The sequence below is a fragment of the Talpa occidentalis genome, unplaced genomic scaffold, assembly GCF_014898055.3.
Source record: "Talpa occidentalis isolate TD23 unplaced genomic scaffold, MPIMG_talOcc4v2.1 talOcc4.11, whole genome shotgun sequence".
Taxonomy (NCBI): domain Eukaryota; kingdom Metazoa; phylum Chordata; class Mammalia; order Eulipotyphla; family Talpidae; genus Talpa; species Talpa occidentalis.
Window position 1 is genome coordinate 89,872,341 of NW_023601104.1, and position 20,123 is coordinate 89,892,463.

At 48.2% G+C, this 20,123-nt stretch overlaps 1 protein-coding gene across 4 annotated transcripts in view; it reads right to left on the reverse strand.

Annotated features, from left to right (window-relative positions):
* The window catches only part of ADCK1 (aarF domain containing kinase 1), a 99,804-nt gene that overhangs the window by 62,091 nt on the left and 17,590 nt on the right, over window positions 1–20,123 (reverse strand). For 2 of the 4 annotated variants that reach the window (XM_037503765.2, XM_054691899.1), the window contains one exon: window positions 3,763–3,966. In XM_037503765.2, coding sequence (XP_037359662.1) covers window positions 3,763–3,966 — 204 coding nt within the window. Of the gene's footprint in view, window positions 1–3,762; window positions 3,967–4,094; window positions 4,108–16,600; window positions 16,613–20,123 lie in introns of those variants that run through there. The other 2 variants (XM_037503767.2, XM_037503766.2) reach the window with 2 other exon arrangements.

Genomic DNA, 20,123 nt, shown 5'->3' on the forward strand with positions numbered 1-20,123 from the left:
GCAGTGGCCTGGGAATAGGTCTGAGGCCCTACTGGCTGCTGCACAGGTGCCCTTCCCTTAGCCAAGTGGTCCCCTGCCCCCACCTAAGCTAATCACTATGCCAGCATGGTATGCCTTGGCCTGCCCTCACCTCCACAGTGATGGGCACCAGATGCTGTTCAGGGATTTGGATTGATCCAGAACCAAAAGTAAAGCATGGGGGCCAGAGACTGCAACCTTGACCCCCTCCCCACTCCCCTACCCCTGCCATACTGAGACAGAGCTCCTCGGGCCAGCCCCATCTGCCTGGGCACAGACCCTCATGACCCTCCACGGCCTCTGCTGATGGGAGGCGTCCTGAAGCACAGACGTGACCCACCAGCCAGGCTGGCACACATCCACCCCTCCAGCCAGTGCCCCCTCCAGCAGGGGCAGCTCTTCAGTCTGAGCTCAGCGCCCACCCGAGCACTTGCACCCAGAAAGATGGCGCTGCATGACAGGCTCGGTCTCACGCCACAACTAGGAGTGAAATGGGCCTCTCCACTGAGGGTCCCAGGGCTGGTGTGGAGCCAGGATGAGTGGGGCCTGATCAGGCATCTTTCTGGGGGAGGAGAGAGCAGCACCCCAAGATGTGTCATGGGAGGAGCTGAAGGAGGGGGGAAGAGCAAAGTGAGTGACTTCCCTCCACCCTCACACCCTCACCCCCACCCACCCTGCCTCCCACACAGCCCCTTTCCCCTCCCTCCACCCACAGACTGAGAAAGTGTGTCACCGGGGAACAAATGCCATCTCCCAGGAGGCAGGCGGAGGAGGGAGGAGAGGGCAGACTTGATCGTGTGCCTGTGCGGGGCCCTGGGTAAGAAAGCAGAGTTTCTGCGCTTCCCAGCCTCGGGGGCGCCCCCTCAGAGCCATGACCTTGACATTGGCCTCCCTTTCTGGGGTGGGAGGAGCACTCAGACCATGCAGCAGGAGTTACAGTGACCACACTCAGGGTCGCCTGGATCAGGGTCACTCAGGATCCTAATCTGAGCCTCACTTCTTTAAAACCTCAATTCCTTGGTTCTTCCAGTTTCATGCCTTTGCTATTCCTTCCTACCTTCAACAGAAGGCCCTGAAGACACAGGTGCTGTCTTCCAAGCACCCTTCGGCCAGCTGGGTGAACCCGCGCTGACGTTTCATCTTGCTCCACCCTGGCTTAGAGGGAGCCACTGACCTGCTCTGGCCTCACCCCCTCCAGCTCTCCAAGGGTTAATCTGCTGCCTTCGCTCCCTGGCAGCCACCCCCACTGAGCTGCCATGTGCCAGCAATGATGTACTTCACACTGTTATTACAGTGATTTATTTAGTTTTAATTTGGGGGTGAATCTCGTGCTGTAGGAAGCAGGAGGCCAATACTCTTGGCAAGAAGCAAAGCCACACGCAGGCCGGCACAGTGCCAACCCCGTCTCCTCGACCTGGGGTGCCCGCGTGCTAGTCCTGAGGCCCAACCTACCCCACACCCCCGCCTGTGGCCTGCCCCTGACGCCAGCCCTCGGCCAGCCTGCTCCTTCCCTCACCCTCCCCACTTTGCAGGAGACGTTCCTCGGGCAGGGAGTCCACAGAGGTTTCTGTGCTGGGTTCCTGGGTGATCCGGGTACCTCAAAGAGCTGGTCCATGAGGCCCTTGCAGGCCAGGCTATCACTGAGTGGAGGGACAGATTTGGCCGGAGGTGAGCACCTGGTACCAGCTCTCCATGACGGGGCCGACAGCCAGCACCAGCTCCACACACATCAGCGAAATGGAACACTGCTTGTCACGAAACCTCCCTCCAGAGCAGCCTGTGGAAGCTGTCCCTTGCTCCGCCACTGGCTCATTAAACAAACACTGGAAACCTACTATATACCAGAAACTTCTGGGGCAGTACCTATAGGGAAGGGAAAAGCAAGTTCTTCACCCCCAAGGTTTTAGGACTTGCAGGAAAACTACCTGGGCACACTAACCAAGCCACACGACACACAAGTGGAGGGAGCAAAGTTATACAGAGGGCCAGAGAGGACCCCGCAGAAGAGCTGGGACCTGAAATGACACCAGCATCTAGCAGTGCCTGGCGTTTGGAGACAGATGGTTGAAGAGATGGACACATGAGCTAGAAACACCAGAAGTCACCTGAGAGAGAGGGGAGTAAAAGTATCCCAAACAGAGGGAAGACCATGACTAGGCGCTTAGGGTTCCACAGGGAACCTGGCCCAGAGAGAGTGGGGTCCAGGCAGTGAGAGCTAATATTTGTTGATTTGCTCCAGGAGGTACTGGAGTTAGCACCAAGCACTCTAAGTTCATTACTCTTCTCATATCAAAATGACCCCATTTGGCACATAAGTGAAGTGAGGAGCCAAGGGGATAAATAATCTGTGCAAGCCCCCAGCTCCAGGGCCCAACTCTAAGCCACTCTGGTCCACCACATTAGTCACAAAACGGAAGGGCTGAAGGTAGGTGGGGTGGACCCTGGAAGCACTGCTAAGGAACTGTTTTAAGGGCAATTGGAGACATCAAAGGTTGTAAACCGATCTCAGGAAAGGCATTAGCTGATCTAGGCTTACCTGTAAGACTGTTTTGCTCAGAAATACTCAAGAAGACATAAAGGAGTCTCTTCCTAAGGGGAGAATGTCAATACAGTGCCAGGTGAGGGGGAAGAATTTTTTTTGCAGTGATCTCTAAGATGCCCTCAAATTTTCCATACTGTCTGTAAGGTTGGGTCTGCCCCACAGCTCAGCCACCTATAGATGGCTCTCAGCTCCTCCTCGTCCCCAGAAGTAAGATGGCAAGAGGAGGCTAGCAAGGGTCTACGGTCCTGGGCCCTGTTTGGGTTCCACACAGCCTACAGGTCACTGCTCAGTGCTCAGGGCTGTAAACAGAAGGACCCTGAGCCCCCTTCTTGCTGCCCCAGAGGTTGAACTGAATCCGAAAAGGGCGGTCTGGGGAGGTAGCATGGCCAGCAGATGAGAAAAGCAGCAGAGGCTGGATGACTGCCTGCCCAGAGATGTTCCATTAAAAGCCAAGGCATTGTGGGCCTCCCGGGTGGCACAGGAGGTTGAGCGCAGCGCTGTAAAGCTGTCCACAGCCTCTGCAGTGTGGGTTCGATTCCCAGCCAGCCAGGGAGTCTACCCTACCCACACGGCGCGGCAGACCTCTCCTGTCTCACCCACTGTTCCCCTCAGCAGTGTTTTCAGTCCATCTGTCTTTTCTGCTCCCCGCTCTGTCTCTGGTGAATCCTCTCACCCTCCCACATCTCTGGCCTGTACCCCAGCTCTTGTATAAATAAAGAAATAAATAAATAGCCAATGCATTGAACCGCTTGGCGAGTTTATGGATGGCACCCTGGACAGCACCCTGGAATTACTTAAGTGTCCTTGGACATATCTGACCATCCCCAATCTGCAAAATGGGGTTAGCAATAGTACCTGCCTCGTGTGTGGTTTGAAGCCAGGTAACACAGGGGACAGCACAGCTGTTGGGTACAGTGGACAATCAATAATTGATAGATATCACCAGGTGGGGCCATATGAATATCAGGTTGCAGGTCAAAAACAATCGAATATCAGCAGCTTCATATGGTTCAACTAATATTTTTTACCGAGGGCCAAGGAGGTTCCCTCTAACCTCTGTGGTTTCCGCAATAAAATGGCTCTTAGGTGGGGCTCCTGGCCAGGGCAGGATCTTGATTCCTGGGGCCAGGCCGCAGGAACTCTGCCAGGGCTTTTCAGAAAGTACCACCCTGGGGCCCATCCGTCCCAGCACGAGCAGGTACCTCTTTGCCCAGGTCCTCACGGATGACCTGGCGGATCTCTTGCATGCTGCTCTGCGGGGCCTGGCTGTGCAGCACCTTCAGTGTGCTGGTGTACTCCTCCGGCAGAAGGTAGTCCAGAGCTGCCAGGTGCTGGCCCACCTTGATGAAGGTGCCCCGGTTGGCACAGCACAGCTCACAGAGACGCCTGGCGGAGCGCAGGTGTACCTGCAGGGAGACGGGGGCCGAGAGACGTGATTGCACATGTCTGCTGGGCGCTAGTCCCTTTCCTGCCCCTCTGCTAAACACACTGATGTGCTCCCAGTGTGCACGCCCACACGCACATGCAAACACACCTGCATGCATGTGTAAGCCTGCGTTCCCCTTCTCCCTCAGTGTTCCTCAGCCTCAGGACACAGAATAGTTGAGTCCACCGCTTACTGAGGTCAGCCTTCTTACGTGGCCTGACGCTTTGTTCTCCTTCTTTCCGTCAAACCTGGTCCAGGTGCTACTCCCTCAAACAAGCATTCAAGGCTTTTAGCAAGACCAACCTGCTACTGATTTACTCAAGGGCACAGTGAGTTTATGGATGCACTGCTCCCTCCTCCCACATCTACTACTACTACCTGCATTGTATAAAACATGGTCAGGTGTAGTATTTCCTCTCATCCTTAAAGCAATCAGAGAGGCAGGTATTGGTATTTTTAAGGGTAAGAAATGCAGCTGTTTTGGGGGCCTCCCTAGTGGCACAAGGTGTTAAGCACAGCACTATGGAGCAGTCCACAGCCTCTGCAGCACGAGTTCGATCCCCGGCCAGGGAGCAACCCACATGGCATAACAGACCTCTCCTGTCTCGTTCTCTGCTCCCCTCAGCAGTGTGTTTCAGTCTGCCTGTTCTGCTCCCCACTCTGTCTCTGGTGAATCCTCTCAACCCCTGCACCTCTGGCCTGTACCCCAGCTCTTGTATGCATAAATAAATAAATCTTTAAAAAAAAAATAGAAATGGAGCTGTTTTACATTTACTTATAAAGGCAGTAAATGTCACAAGAAGGTCTAGAAACACTCCAACCCTTAGTAAACTTGGCAAACTTTAGCAGGGATCTCCAGTTAGTTGAGGAAATTCTTTTCTGAGATGGTGCCAGACCCTCGGAGTAGGCAGATGGGCAGGTTGTCTAGGACAGGGCAGCATTAACTTACACCCGATGCCCACCTGTCCTTCCAGAGCTGGGAGGTGGCCCCACAGCTCCTGCTGTGCACCCCCAGCCACCACCCAGGCTCAGCCTAAGCTCTTGGAACTCTGAGGGTGATGCCTTCCTGGAGCTACAGCCTCTGCACCAGAATGGGACCCTGCACACAGAGAGGACAAGGGAGCCAGTGCCCTGGGAGAACCTGGGCCCACGGCCACCCACAAAGGCAAACGAGAGCGTGCGCCCCTCTGACGGAGTACCCTGAAGTGGGACAGTTAAGAGCGCTGACATACCAGAGGCAATAAACCAAGCAAGGGGTTAAATAATAGCTTGCAACAAAGATGGAAGGAATGTTCAAGATCCTATATAATCAGTTGCCAAGTGAACCAATCAGAAAATCATTCCTTTAGAAAGTAAGAAAACACTGCAGGCTGAACGCCCATATTCCAGCAGCCCAGGGAGCCCACCTGCCCCCTCCCCACTCCCACAACAGAGCGGACACCCAGACTCCAGGCTCCAGCAGGCCTTCCTGAAGCCCTCAAGGGTCTGCCCTTCTGCTCTGCTCTACCCCTTGGGGGGCCTCCAACCCCCGGGCAGTGCCCTCTGGCCTTGACATAGGCACCTGGAGAGCTGGGCCAAGGGATCTCTTTTTCTCTAACAGGAAGGAGCTGGGAGAAGGAAATTATTGATGATTCTAAGAATTGAGAAGCACATGCCCCTAATGAATCAGAGTTGTGGGGGAGGGGTGGATTCTCTTTCCGAAGAATGTGGAACTAGGGACAGGGCTGGCTCACATCACACGGAGGCCGGTCGGTGCTGTGGGTGACCAGAGCCACACTTGAGCTGTGGTTCAGAGGGGGACAAAGAAGGCAGACATGGCCGAACATGGAGCTGGGCATTCCTCGCTATACAAGGCTCCACGCTGTTATGAACAGCTTTTTTTGAAAAAAAAAAAAAAAAAAGATTTATTTATTTATGCATATAAGAGCTGGGGTACAGGCCAGAGGGGTAAGGGGTGAGAGGATTCTGTTCTGGGGAGAAGAACAGGCGGGTTGACTGAAATACACTGCTGAGGGGAGCAGCGGATGAGACAGAAGAGGTCTGCTGAGCCATGTGGGTAGCTCCCTGGATGGCCAGGGATCAAATTTGTGCTCGAAACTAGACTTTGTCAACAGGGGCCGTGCAGGGAGCCACAGCAGAAGCAAGGGGTGTCCCTTACTGGTCCCAGGGTGTTTTCAGCACAGAAGTCAGTGGGACAGTGGCTTGGGGTGCCTATTTGCATGGTCCTCTCAGACTACACATGCCCTCACTTTCCCCCCACTCCCCAGGCTGGCCCCTCCAGGGAACCAACTCAGGCCCACACTCTGCAGCGCTGGTTCTGACCACCCAACAGGCCGCTCCTCCACTTGAGCCCTGGCCACCCCTCCCAAGAATGTCTCTGACCCGACAGTCTACTCGGGCACACCCCCTGCTCATGGCTAGCGCAGCATGTGTCCAGCAGCGGGAGGCCCTCAGGGGAGTGCATAATTCTGTCCTTGTTCATGACCCCTCAGTTCTAGAAGCAGCAGCCGCTCATCTGAGTGCAACTTCTCTACCCTTAGAATGTTCTTTATTCCTTTCAGGAGTTAACTACTTTTTACTAGCTTAAATTAAGTTCCCCCCTTCAAATTATAGGTGTGGTCCACAGAATGGCTTCTGAAACTGAATTTGAATAGATTAAGATGAAAAAAAGGAGGGCGTTTCAGATGGAGAGAACATAACAATATGCACTTGTGTCCACGTGCACTTGCTGACAAAGACCAAAGACTGCCCTTTCTTCAGACCCATTAACATCCACGCTGTCTGCCACTAGCAGTTCCGAACCACCCTGCCAAGCCCTGACAGCAGGGAGCAGAGCCAGGGCTGGGCTCCCATCCCAGTGGGTAGGGGTCAGTCCCTTGGCACAAAGTGATGGTCACCTTCAGGACACTGGACAATGTAGGAAGCTCTCAGGGAGCTGGTGTACCCCCAACTCAGTTAGGTTAGGTAGCCCATCAGCCACTGGGGACAGAGACCACGTGTGTCCCCTGTACGCTCTGTATACCCCAGGACAGGCCACACATGTGCCATAAATGTAGATTGATGATGACTGTAGGTCTAATGCACACAAAACCATCACCCATGAAACTGAGTCAGCATCTACTGCAAATGGCGCCCACACTTCAGCTGAAGGAGCCCCAAAGTCACCTTTAACTAGCTTCTATTAAAACACACACACACTTACTCACAAGGTGAGGAACACAGTCATACACCAAAAAATTAAAATATTCTTTTAAAGCCAAAAGAAACAAATGCTGAATAACAGAGCAGGCATGCTGATTTCAAGGTCCCCTTCCAGCTCCAGCTGTAGTGTCCTTTGTGATCAGAAGGCAAGTCCCCCTCAGAGTTCCAGAAACTACTGGCTTAGTGCAAACTCCCCCTATCAGCCTTCTCTTGCTTAGTCAGGAACCATCAGGGCCAAGTCTGCCAAGTCTAGCAGGGAATCTCAACTCTCTGCTACCCAGGATCCTTTCCCCTGATCATGCAGTGGGCATTATGAAAGGCAAAGCTTCTCGGATATCCTGATTCATTCCTTTGAATCCCATCCATTCCCCTTCTTTCAGCACCTACACAGCACCAGCACCAGAAGGGACATGCAGACATGTGTGCTGTCCAATAGAACCTCCCATTGTCATGAAACTGCTCTCCATCTGCACCATCCATAACAGTGGCATTAGTCACAGGCCTGGAAGTGGCCACTGGACACTCAAAATGTGGCTAGTGTGACTGAAGAGTTGAGGTTTCATTTTATTTAATTATAAATAATTTAAGTTTAAATGGCCATATGTGGCTATTGGTCACCAGCTTCGACAGCTCAGGGCTCTAAGTTAGTAACATCTATAATAAATAAATGTTTATTTAGTGCCCTGTTTGAGTGTGACTCCTGGCCTACAGTAAACATGCAGATAGAAGTGATGGTGGTTATTATTAAGGCCATCCCACATCTCTGTAAAATAGATCTTAATGTGTCCTTCAAGGTGAGAAAGGGATCTCAGAAAGGCTCACTGTCACTCCTACAGTCCTAGAGACTATAAACAGTGAGACACTGGTGTGTCCACTCACGGGCCAGGGAGCAGGCATTAACTGACCTTCTCTTTGTACAAGCATCACCAGACTGCAAAGAGGAGCAGCTGAGGCCCTCATGAGAGAAGCTGCATTGCAGCTGAGAGGTGGATGTGGCCCATGAAACCAGAATCACCAGTGGCAGACAGTAAAGGTGTGTCACGTGCTGCAGAAGCTGCCAGGCTGGGCTCCAGGCTGGCCATGGAGGTTGTATCAAGCATACACAGTTTAAAAGGCCAATCAGCACGAGCTCTGCCTAGTCTTGGAATAAAAGAGGGCGTCACATAACATAATGGTTAATAGCACTGGCTTTGGTATCCGAAAGACTTGGGTTCAAATCCTACCCTATTACTTGTTATATAACCTTGGACAAGGTCATTAACTTTGGAGCCTCAGTTTCCTCATCATTGAAATAAGAATGAAAATATATTTGTCTCTGTGATGACCAGATGAAGTGATGCATTAAAAAGAGCATGGCACAGGGTCCAGGACACATTCAGTGCTCAATAAATGAATGAAAAGAGTCTGGAGGCAGGGAGAGAGAAGGATCGAGAATTAATCTTCAAAGAAAAATTTAAAAAAAAAACACACACAGGGCCATCCACTCCCTAAACCTTGTTCAGTCCAACAAGTCTGGACTACAATCTATATACAAAGACAATAGCCAATTTCATGCTTGTAGTCTAAATTGCAAAGCATTCATGCATCAGAAAAGCAAAGAACGATAAAGCATTATCCTAAATACACTGATTTGGGGTTTGCTTCCCCCCCCAAATCTCCCTACTTCCACACCTACCCTAACATTACCCATTTGCTCCCCAGAACTGAGTCCTGCCCTTACCTAGCACCTGGTTTCACCGGCTGGCGTGTGGGTGTCACCACAGCGTGTCCTCACTATAGAGGCCCCCATACCCGCTTCCATCCCTGCCAAAAGATGGCAGGAACAGCTGGCACAGATTCCTGCATCCTCCAACTCTGCTTTCACTCCCAATTCAATAACTTGCCTTATGATTATCTCATTACCAATAACCTTGCTGTAATGAGTTTTAATCTGCCTCATATTAATTAAAAGCATTGTCATTAGCCAGTGGTTTGGGGATGGGGAGGGGACAGTGAACAGCTAAAAAGATCAACTCAGTGCTGATTAGTTATTGATTGGGAGGGAAGGAGCAAAGGCCCAAGGAGGGCAATTCTGTGCTCATATCTAAATCCCGAGAAAAGAGGCCTCGACCCCCAAACTTGGCAGAAAGTTCCAAAGTCAGGCTGAAACAACGGGGCTTCCCATCACAAGTAGACAGTATCTCCAGTGGGGCTGAGGAGTGTGTGTGAGACAGAAAGAAAGACAGTCAGCCTGATACACAGACATTCACAACACACACACAGGAAGAGAGACAGTGAAAATGAAGGCAACAAAGATTCTGGTTGATTTTTCTGATCAGAAGCTCAAGGCCCAGAGGAAATGGGCTGAAATGTTGACAATGACCTCCCTGGTCTGTCAGATTATAAGAGTATTTTTTTTCTTTGTAGATTCTTCTGTGTTTTTCAAATTTCTTAAAACTAATAAAGGTTATGTCAATAGTGAGGAAGAATTCTTTTTTCATCATGCCTTCTTCAGCCTCTTCTGGAAATAGCAAAGTGGAGCTGGTTTTCTTTTTCAGTTTTAAATGTATAAGATGCTGCCAGGCGACTGGACCGGTTTTGGTGCAGAGAGGAATCCACATCTCCCCTAGTTGGGCAGGGGGTGCTTTTCATCATGAAAATGGAATTGTGACTCCCCCTGCACCCCTAAGGAATCAGGCCAAGACTGTCTCCAAGGCCCCCTTTCAACTGTCACCCTTGCTTTAAGTTGTCATTTGGGCAACAAAGGAAAACTCATCATGTTTGCAGGAAGGAAGTTGCAGCTGAAGGAAGTTGACCACAAATTCAATGGCACTCCACAGCAGTGTCCTGTCTGTCCTCTGACCATCTTGACCCTGGTTAATGTCAGACTCTTAGTCTCTATTCTAACATCACCACTCAGAAGCTGGTGACCTTGGGCAAGTTATATAACCTCTGATGACTTCAGTCTTCTCATCTATAAAAGGCAGACAATAACAGAACACGCCTCACCGGGCTGCAGTGAAGGTGAAATGGGGCAGGTACTCCAGGGATCCCACTTAGCCAGAGCTGGCATTTCTGTGCTGTCATAAGAGTAGCTAGAATTTATCTTACAGGTATGATAAGACACACAGACATGGAAATCACTGTCCTAAAGGAAGGAATCTTTACTCACAGTTTGGGGTACAAGGTAGGACCATACAGGGAAGCACCAGGGTTGGCCAGATGGAAAAAAGGCAACAAGGGGGAAATATGGGCAAGAGCTTTTATTGTGGATTTCAAGGGAAAGCATGGCCAGGATAGGATAAGCAGGTTTAGGACTGGCTAGTTTGAATTATTTCAGTGGGCTTTGGGGTATAAGGGATGCTCTGTGGTTTAGAACCTGGCTCTGGGGTAAGTAAGGCAGGTGGCTCAAAATGAGAGGAAGAACAAATATCTGCAGAAACAATGGTTGGAATTTTTTTCCAATTTGATCTTTTTTAAAAACTATGAATCAATAGATCCAAGAATCTCAAGCTCCAAACACAAGAAACAAGAAAGCTACATAGTGAAATTGTTGAAAATTAGTAAAAAGGAAACTTTAAAAGCATCCAGAGAAAAAGACACACTTTGGACAGAGGAACAAAGATAAGAATGACAACAAATTTCTCATTGACAAAATGAGCAGAAACAAATACAACCACATCTCTGATGTTGTAAAGCACTGAAGAAAAAAAAAAAACACCAGAATTATAAACCCAGTTATATGGCTTTCCAAAAACAAAGCTAAAATGAGAGCTCTCATACATTTAAAAGCTGATAGAAGTCATCCCCTATACCATGACTACTACAATAAATCTTAAAGGATATCTTCAGGCGCAAGTAAAAGGATGCCAGATGGGAATATGAATCTACATGAAGACAGAAGAGATCAGAAATATTACCTTCAGAGGTAGATACACACATTTTTTTCTTATATTCTGTATCTCCTTAAAAGATAAGTGACTGCTTAAACAAAACTAATGTAAGGTAGATTTTATAACATATGTAAGAACAAAACTGCATCAATTGCATAAAGCCTGGAAGAAAAAATGCAAGTATACTATGACAAGATTTTTATACTTTGTGAAGTGGTAGCTTGTCATTTGAATATAGACCATGACAAGTTAAAGACATATAAACTAAAGCAATCACTAAAAATAACAAAGAAAATTATAGCTCATAAGTCCACAAGGTAGAAAAAAATTGAACCATAAGACAATATTCAATCCAAAAGGAGGCATGAGAGGAAACAAGGAATGATGATGTTGAGCATCTTTTCATGCTTATCCCTGTACCTTCTTTAGTAAAATGTCTGTCCATTTTCAGTGGGTTGTTTGTTTTCTCATTACTGAGTTGTGGGAGCTTTTTGAATGGCCTCTGCACAGGTACTTTCTCATATTTATGACTCGCAAATATTTTCTCCCACTCTGGGGCTTATCTTACCTTTCCTATAACATCTTCCCAAAAAAGTCTAATTTTGATGAAGTAAAATTTACCACTTAGTAAGTTTTGCCTAACCCAAATCACAACTATTTTCTCCTATGTTTTCTTCTAGACATTTTATAGTTTAAGGTTTTACATTTGGATGTGTGATCCACTTGGAATCAATTTTTAGCCATGTTGTGGGGTATGTGTGGGTCCAAGTTCAATTGATCGCATGAATAACGAAGGGTCCCAGCACTGCTTCTTTTTTTCTTTTCTAAGATTTATCTATTTATGCATACAAGAGCTGGGGCACAGGCCAGAGGTGTAGAGGGTGAGAGGATTCAACAGAGACAGAGCAGGTTACGGAATAGGCAGACTGACTGAAATACACTGCTGAGGGGAGCAGCCGGCAAGTCAGGAGAGGTCTGCTGTACCATGTGGGTCACCTCCCTGGTCAAGGATTGAACCTGTGCTGCAGTGGCTGCGGATAGCTTCACAGTGCTGCCTCCTAACCCCTTGTGCCACCAGAGAGGCCCCAGCATTGCTTCTTGAAAGGACAAATCTTTCAATGCTGACTTGCTGTTGCACCATTGTTAAAAATTAACTTCCCATATATGTGTGGGCCTATTTCTGGACTCTAATCTGTTCCATAGATCAGTTTAAATATCTTGGTAACACCAATATCACACTGTCTTGATTACTATAGTTTTATGAGTCTTGGGATCAGATATTATTCCTACAACTGTGTTCATCTTTCCCAGTATTATTTTCTGGGCCCTCTGCATGAATTTTAGAATGAGCTTGTCAATTTCTACAAAAAAGCCCGCTGGGATTTTGATTGGAATTGCCAGGAATCTGTACTTGTATTTGGAGAGAACAGATACCGTAACAAGATTGAGCCTTCCCACATGATATCGTTCTCCATTTATTAGTTCTTTAATCCCATCAGCAATGTTTTGACTCAGATATATCACTTTAGAAGTCTCTCCTACGGAAGAAATCCAAGACATGGGAAAAGACCAATGTATAAAAATTATTCAGCACAGCCTTAACTATAACAGCAAAACATACATGGAGATGCATCCACAAAGTGGAAAAAAGGAAATTAAAAAATAATCCAGCAGTCAAATGGAGGAGTAGTCAGTAGCTGTTTTAAGTGGCAACACGGGAAAAATGCTAAGGATAACAAGTTAGACAAGAGAAACAGTTCATTATATTGATAGAACACTGGATATAATAGGAAAGAGTTAAAAGAGAATATATCAAAATCATAATGAGTTTGAATTGGGGGAATTACAGGTAATTTCCTCTTGAATCTCTACAATTTCTATAATATAGGTATTGCTTTAGTAAGATATGCTTTTTATTATTCAAATTGAGATATAATTCATATACCATAAAATTCACATTTAAAGTATACAGTGGTTTTTACTATATTCAATAAGTAGTGCAACCATTATCATGATCTAATTCCAGAAAATATAAATCAGGTTTTATTTTTTAAAATCAATTCCATTATTTTAGTTTAAATTCCACAATTCAAAGAGAAGTTAATAATCATGAAGAAAAGTATATGAACATATATAAAATTTCCACCTTGAATCTTTGAAATAAAAGGTTCCTGTCTCCATTCAATTTATCAACACTCATTACCGGGTGATAAAGATTGTGGATGCCCACGTGTCTGACTTTCCAATCATCTTATGTTTCGATAGCACCCGAGCTCAGTTAATAATTTCCTATCAAAATGAGCATCAAATTTAAGTTGCCAGATGACTTGTCAGTACAATAGGACCCTGATTTATCACTTTCACAAACTCTTCTCCATAATCATTAGTTTCTATTTGAATTGTGGCTTCACTCTGCCAGTACAAGATATAAGCAGACAGAAAACAAAATCGTGTTCATCCCACACTTGGGAGTCACAGTCCCCAGTAGCAAGTGCAGCACCCATAGGTGCATGAAGCCTTCCACAAGCACTGTCCCTCCTGATCCTGGGAAATGCCCTTGAGGGGGTACTATCATTCTCCCCATCGCACAGAGGTAGGAATTAAGGTGCAAAAGCATTAGGGGCCTTGCCAGGAGCACTTAGCCAATAAGCAGTAAATCCAAGGTTTGAGTCACTGTCTTCTGACTCCAATACCCACCTCCTTCTACAGACTCTGCTGCCCCCTCCAACATGCTGTCATCAATTAGAAGAAAAAACCCAGGGGTCAGGCCCTCAGTGTCACCCTCCCCCCGTGCTCACAACCCTCTACTCCCACCCACGCCCCTGAACCCCAACTACTCCCCACCACCTGGCTGCATTTGAGCTCCAGGAGTTGTTCCAGCAAGCCCACTCATGTCACCAAGATTAGAAGCAAATTCACAAGTGCTTGGGGGCCTGGAAAGCACCAGTCCCATATACAAGTTGAGATCAGGAAGCTGTGGGGAGAAGGAAGGGAGGGAGGCCCAGGAAGCGGGACCAGGAAGGCAGGACACTGGCCACAGTGGGGAAAGGAAATCTCCACTGTCCTCACTCTAAAATTCAGATCCCTACTAGGGGCAGCCAGGCCCTCCATGGTGCAACCCAGGCACTCTCCCACCCTACCCTCCATTCCCCGGCACAGTGGGCAGTGCTGAGCCCTTCCCTGGCTCTCGCCTGGGCACAGGAAGCTCCACAATCTCACCATTCTGCTTTTCTCCCTTACCAAGCTCCTCTCCAGCCTGGACCCAGGCCTCCTCCTCTCACCACTCCTATCCCAGCCTGGGCCATTCTCACTGTTCTCACAGATGATGCTACCACCTCCCTCCACACCCCAGGGTCCAGAACAGTCAGGAGCTCCATGCCCATGTGGCTCTCAATCCATGTGCCTGAGCTCCTGCCCAAGCTGCCGCTCTGCAGTTATGGTCACACCCTGCCCAGGGCACAGACCATGGAAAGCGGGGGAGCAGCTCTGGACATGGCCAGCTGCAAGCAAACTAAACTGTCCTGAGTGAGAGGCCCAGACAACAAAGCTTCCAAATGCCAGGGACAGTGGTGTGACCTCCCTCCAAGGGGAACAGCCTCCTTCCCACAGCTCTGCCCTCCCTTCTCAGCAGGGGGATGGGCAGGCAGACCCAAAGGTCTCCATCTGAGGACCTGGAGGAGAGGCAGTCAGGACTAGAACCACAGGCAACTCGCTCACACACCTATCGCCACAAGGCACCCCACCAGGGTCACATCCTTTCCCTGCTTCTCTGGGGATGTGAGCACCCTACCTAGAGCCAAGGTCTAATAGTGCAGGGGAGGCCATGCTGCAGGCATCACATCAGCCCAGGCCAAAGCTCCAGAATGATCAAGGACTCCTCCTGGTTCTCAGTCTCCAGGAACCCCCTCAAGGTCACCAGCGGAACCATTGCTGAGGCCACTTTGGCTGGGCTAAAGCACAGCTTTGGGTTCAAGGCTCTGCCTGGCCCCTGCTTTGTAAGCCCATGGGGAAGGAAGGAGGGCGAGGGTACTGGCAATGGCTGGACATTAACGCTCCTGCAAACTAGGTCAGTGGTGGATAGACACTCACTGGCTTAGGGGAGCAGCGGTGGTGTGAGGGGAGAGGCTAAGCAATGTTCTGTCAGAAGAGAGAAGAGGCCAAAAGGGCCGCCCTGGCCCCATGTGGCAGCTGGTTGGCCAGGTACCACATCAGGCCTCCAGGGCCGTGTCGCATGCCCCAAACCAAAAGGAACTTCATAGAATGTGAAGTAGGACAACAAAAGCCCCCAGAACCACAGGCATTTACAGACCCAACACCACCTCACATGTGGTTCTTAGTCCAGTGGGAACTTCAACCCCAAATTACAAATTCCAGGAATGCTTCAAATCTGGAGGATCAGAGCACTGAAAGCAGAGAAGTGTAGCAGGTGTCTGAGGAGCAACTCTGAGGGGGTAACTGTGGGAAGGTTTTGTGTCCTTAACCAGCAACAATCTAGAAGGACAATGTAACATTTTAATTAAGTTACAAATATTTATTAAGTACTTACTATGCGTTAGGCCCTAATCTAAACACTTTATATGCACATTATCTCATTTCATTCCCTAACCACCCTATAAGGTAGGCACAATTATTACTCTTTATTTTCAAATGAAGAAGCCATGGCTCAGAAAGGTTAAATAACTTGGCCAAGGGCACGCAGCTAATTAGTGACAGAGCTGGGATGAACCCAGGCATCCTGGCTCTGAGACTCTTTAACCACAGTGAAAAGCTCCTTAGAATACCTATATACTTCAGAGGAAAAAGTTTTGAACCAAAACTCAAGAGATCTGCATTCTGGGTCAATTCTGCTCCTAACTTACTGTCCCTGCTAATGAAATTCTGAAAAAATCATCCCAGTTTTCTGTACCTTAGTTGGGTCATGCATAAAATGAGAAGCTGGACAGAATTAGGAATAGAAAGTATGTGGCATCCATACCTCTCCTTTACTACCACACCCACACACACATCAGACATCTCTAATCAATCACAAACACACTGAGCCCAGATGACGATCACTTAATTACATCAGTTGGAATTGGCAAATAATACACATTTGCCTTCTCAGAATTAGATTGTTTCTAAGTTGTCATCTGACTCTAAAAAAAAAAATGACAACTGTGTTACTAGGATTCTAAAGACTAAGTGTTCATTCTAACCCCACTCCATATAAATTATTATCCTTATACCTCAATATTCTTTCTGTAAAATGGACTGTGTTACTTGTGGTCAACTCTACTTTCTCTCCTGCCCACAATGAAAGACAGCCCAAGTCAATGCCTAATTTAAGTTACACAAACCACACCTGCTCTGAACAGGTGCTTCTCTCCTCTTCCCCTCTAAGGGAACTCAATAAAGGGGTGCTCTTAGGCCAAAGCCATTGATGTGATAGGATAAAGGGGTACAGGTTTCTTTGCATTAAGCACTGTTTCCAGAAAGTTTCAATTAAGATGCAAATACTCCCTAGGGGTGGTAATACAGAAAATTATTACCAGTCATTGACACCTTGGCAGGAGTTTCTTTAGCTGTTTTTCCAGCCTCAGCAACTAACTGAGAGCAGAGTTCTGTGGAATGGGATGGGTTCCAAATATAGGTTCTGTTTCAGAGAAGGCCATCCTAAAAAGAAAGTTGCAAGAGAGGACATTTGAGGAGGGCTGCTGCCAGTGACTGAGAAGGTTTAATGAATAAAACATGTTACACAGCTGCCAAGGATACTTGCATTTTAATAGGGAACAGAGTTTTAAGCCAAAGGAATTAATCTCTAATGGTGGAATTACAAGCATCAGCAATGATTTAGGGAAGTATTAGGCAAAGAAAGTTGTTCCAGCATCCCTGAAATCCCAACAAACGAGCTGATGAGGATGTGCAAGCCCTCAGCAAACAGTGACTGTAAGACAAATTTAAGGGATTAATAATATTACTGGCAACTTGAGACTCTGTCCGCCAGTGAGCATGCCTATCACCAGGCAGACAAACCCAGAGGCCCATGGGAGCCCAAGACACGCACTCTTTGGTCTGGAAAGCATCCATTTGGGAACCCAGTTGCCAGAAAAACTGAAGAGAACCCTTCCCTCCATCTGCCCCTTAATCACACACACTGAGAAGATGCGTAATTAATTTGTTCTCAACAGTTGCTCTCTGGCTAGAAGAGTGAGGGCATTTCTGGAATGGCAATTACAGACAAGAAAAATAAATGTTAGGTCACAAGCAGAATAACATACCCAGAGGCTGCTTTCCTTCCCTTCCCACCACGCTTCTCAGGCCACGGCCTGGGTGTGAGAAAGGAGACTTTTTCACTTACTCCCAGTCTTGAGGGATCCTGGGGGTTTGTGGGAAGGAACAAAAAATTAAACCCTGAAAGATTCAGTGAAGGGGGTATCTCTAAAACCTCAGAAAGAGGAAAGGGATGCAAAGTTCAGGTGCAATGTGGAGACCAACGGGAAGGGCATTTGGGGACAACTGAACACACAAGGAATTAGATGTCGTTAAAGAACATGAATACTCAGAAAAATGTCAACTGTGAGCGCTGCCACGATTTCTGTAATTTAAAATCCTTCAGCAAAAAAAAATAAACGAATGAATCATGGCAACAGATTTTAGATTTAGGTGCCAGGTATAGGGTTCAGCAAATTATTCTACTTTTTGAAATTTTCACATAGAAATGCTTTCTTAAGAGGCAAAGACCCAGCCTCTCCTGCCTCGCTTTGTACCACATGCCTGTCATCACTCTGCTCCTTCACAAAGGGCTCCTTTCAGGTCCCTGACCAAGTGTAGGGTAAGTGAAAAGTATCAGGCTTTTCCGCCCCTCCCGCCATTAGCATTAATGATGGATCCCTGCGGCCCTGCATGCATGCCTGATGGCGGGCACGTGGAGTAGGGTGTGGGCATACATAGGTGGGTGCACCTGGGCTGAGACTAGGCTTATAAGGGTGGCATCACAGGGACAGGGACGCCAGCAGAGCAGAGAGAACAAGTGGAAGAAAGAGAGAACAAGAGAAGCAGAGAAAGAAGAGCAGAACAAGAGCAGAACCAGCAGAGAAGCAAAGACCTCAAGAGAACACCGAAGTGCCCAGAAAGAATAAAGACTCGCCGGGGGCTGAGAGGCCTGCCAGCCTCCTGGCCCCCGGCCCCTCTGCCTGCCGTGTACCTGGTAAAAGCTCAATAAAAGCCTAAAAAGCCACTGAGGGCTCCAGGACTCTCCTTCACCCACCTGCCTGGATCATAGAGATCCTGCTCTGTGCCTTGCTGGGCTACACCAAGTCTCATGCATTTCCTATTCAGGGCCTTTCTGCTTTCAGTTTCCTCCCCCGCCCGGGCCAGTTTCAATGAGTGCGTGCCCAGCACAGTAATGCTGACCAGTATAGTCCCACACTCCAAAGGACCCCGCCACTGTGGTTTAATGTGGAAGACTGAATAATGTCCTCCCAAGATATCCAGGATCTAATCCCTAGAACTTGTAAACAGGTTACCTTGCAAATCAAAGGGGAATTGAGGTTGAAGATGAAAGCAAGGTTGTGGATGAAATGAAGGTTGTCGATCATTGACCTTGAGGGTATCTCGGATTATCCAGGTGGGCCCAATGTAATGACAGTAGTTTTTTAAAGTGAAGGAGGGAGGCACAAGAGCAGAAAGATGGCAGGCACTTGGTCAGGCATGGTTGGTTTTGAAGATGGGGAATGCATGTGGCCTCTAGAAGCTGAGAAATATAAGGAACTGAATTCTCCCCTAGAGCTTCCAGAAGGAATGCAGCCCTGCTGACTCGCTCATTTTAGCCCAGTGAGAACCATTTCAGACTTCTGATCTCCAGAACCACAAGAAAATATATTTCTTGTTTTAAGCCACTAAGTGGCAATTTGTTATAACAGCAATAGGAAACGAATACAGTAGCTGTCTTGAAATTCATAATTTTATCTTTAAGTTTGTATTTTGCAAGTAAAGCTAGATGCCACAATGGAGGATGGGGGTGTGGAGGGGTCAGCTCATGCATAGTCCCACCTCCCCAATGGGCTCTTGCTTACCACTCCTCACCTACCCCCACATACCCTGACTCCATCCAACCTCCTCACCTCCACCCCACAATGACTGCTGCTCTCCACCCAGGGTGGCAACCAGACCTCATTGGCAGGGAAGGCCTGCATTCTCTCCCTGCCCTGCTGGGGGTCTGGGTGCAGGCACAGGAAGAGTCAGGGTCATACATGTGTCGTGCAGGATCCACCCCCATTCTGGATGGCATCACCACAGCAAGTGCAGCAGGTGACCAGAAGAGACACCTTACCCATCTCAGTGCAGCACCTGCGCACACCCCAGCAACAAGGCTCAGTCCCTGTGGAAGCTGCCCATCTGCTGCGAGTTGGGGCACAGGGTCGCAGGAAGGACAGACTAGCATCCTCACCCCAGCCAGAGCTCGGGCACCCACTCAGTAGCTTAGCCCACATATCCCATCGCCCTGCCTCTCCCCGTAGTGGTCTTCCCCAGCTCTTGTTGTACTTTCCTCACTTTTCAGAGGGTGAAAGCACTTCCCCAAGCCCAGTTGGGTAGCTTTTTATCCCATGGCCATGTTTTATTTCTTTTAGGACACTCAGCAACAGCTGACATTACCTTGTTTGCTTATATCAACAGCTCACTAAAAAGTGTTCACTGAGCCTACTGAGTGCCAGGCACTGTCTGAGTGCCCAGGTGTAGGGTAAGGAAAATGTATCAGGCTTCTCTGCCCTCCCTCCATCAGGATAGATGATGGATCCTTGTGGTCCTGAATGCATCTTGATGGTGGGCACCTGGAGTAGGGTGTAGGTATATATAGATGGGATTCACCTGGGCTAAGACAGGGATTTTTTTAAGGGCGGCGTCATGAGGACGCCAGCAGAAGCCAAGAACGAATGGAAGCCAAGAGAAGAAGAGAAGCAGAGAGAACACCAGAGAGAGCCCAGATAGAGTGAAGATTTGCTGGGGGCTGGGAGGACAGCCAGCCTCCCGGCCCCCCAGAACCCCTGCCTGCCATGTGCCTGGTAAATCTAAATTAAAAGCCTGC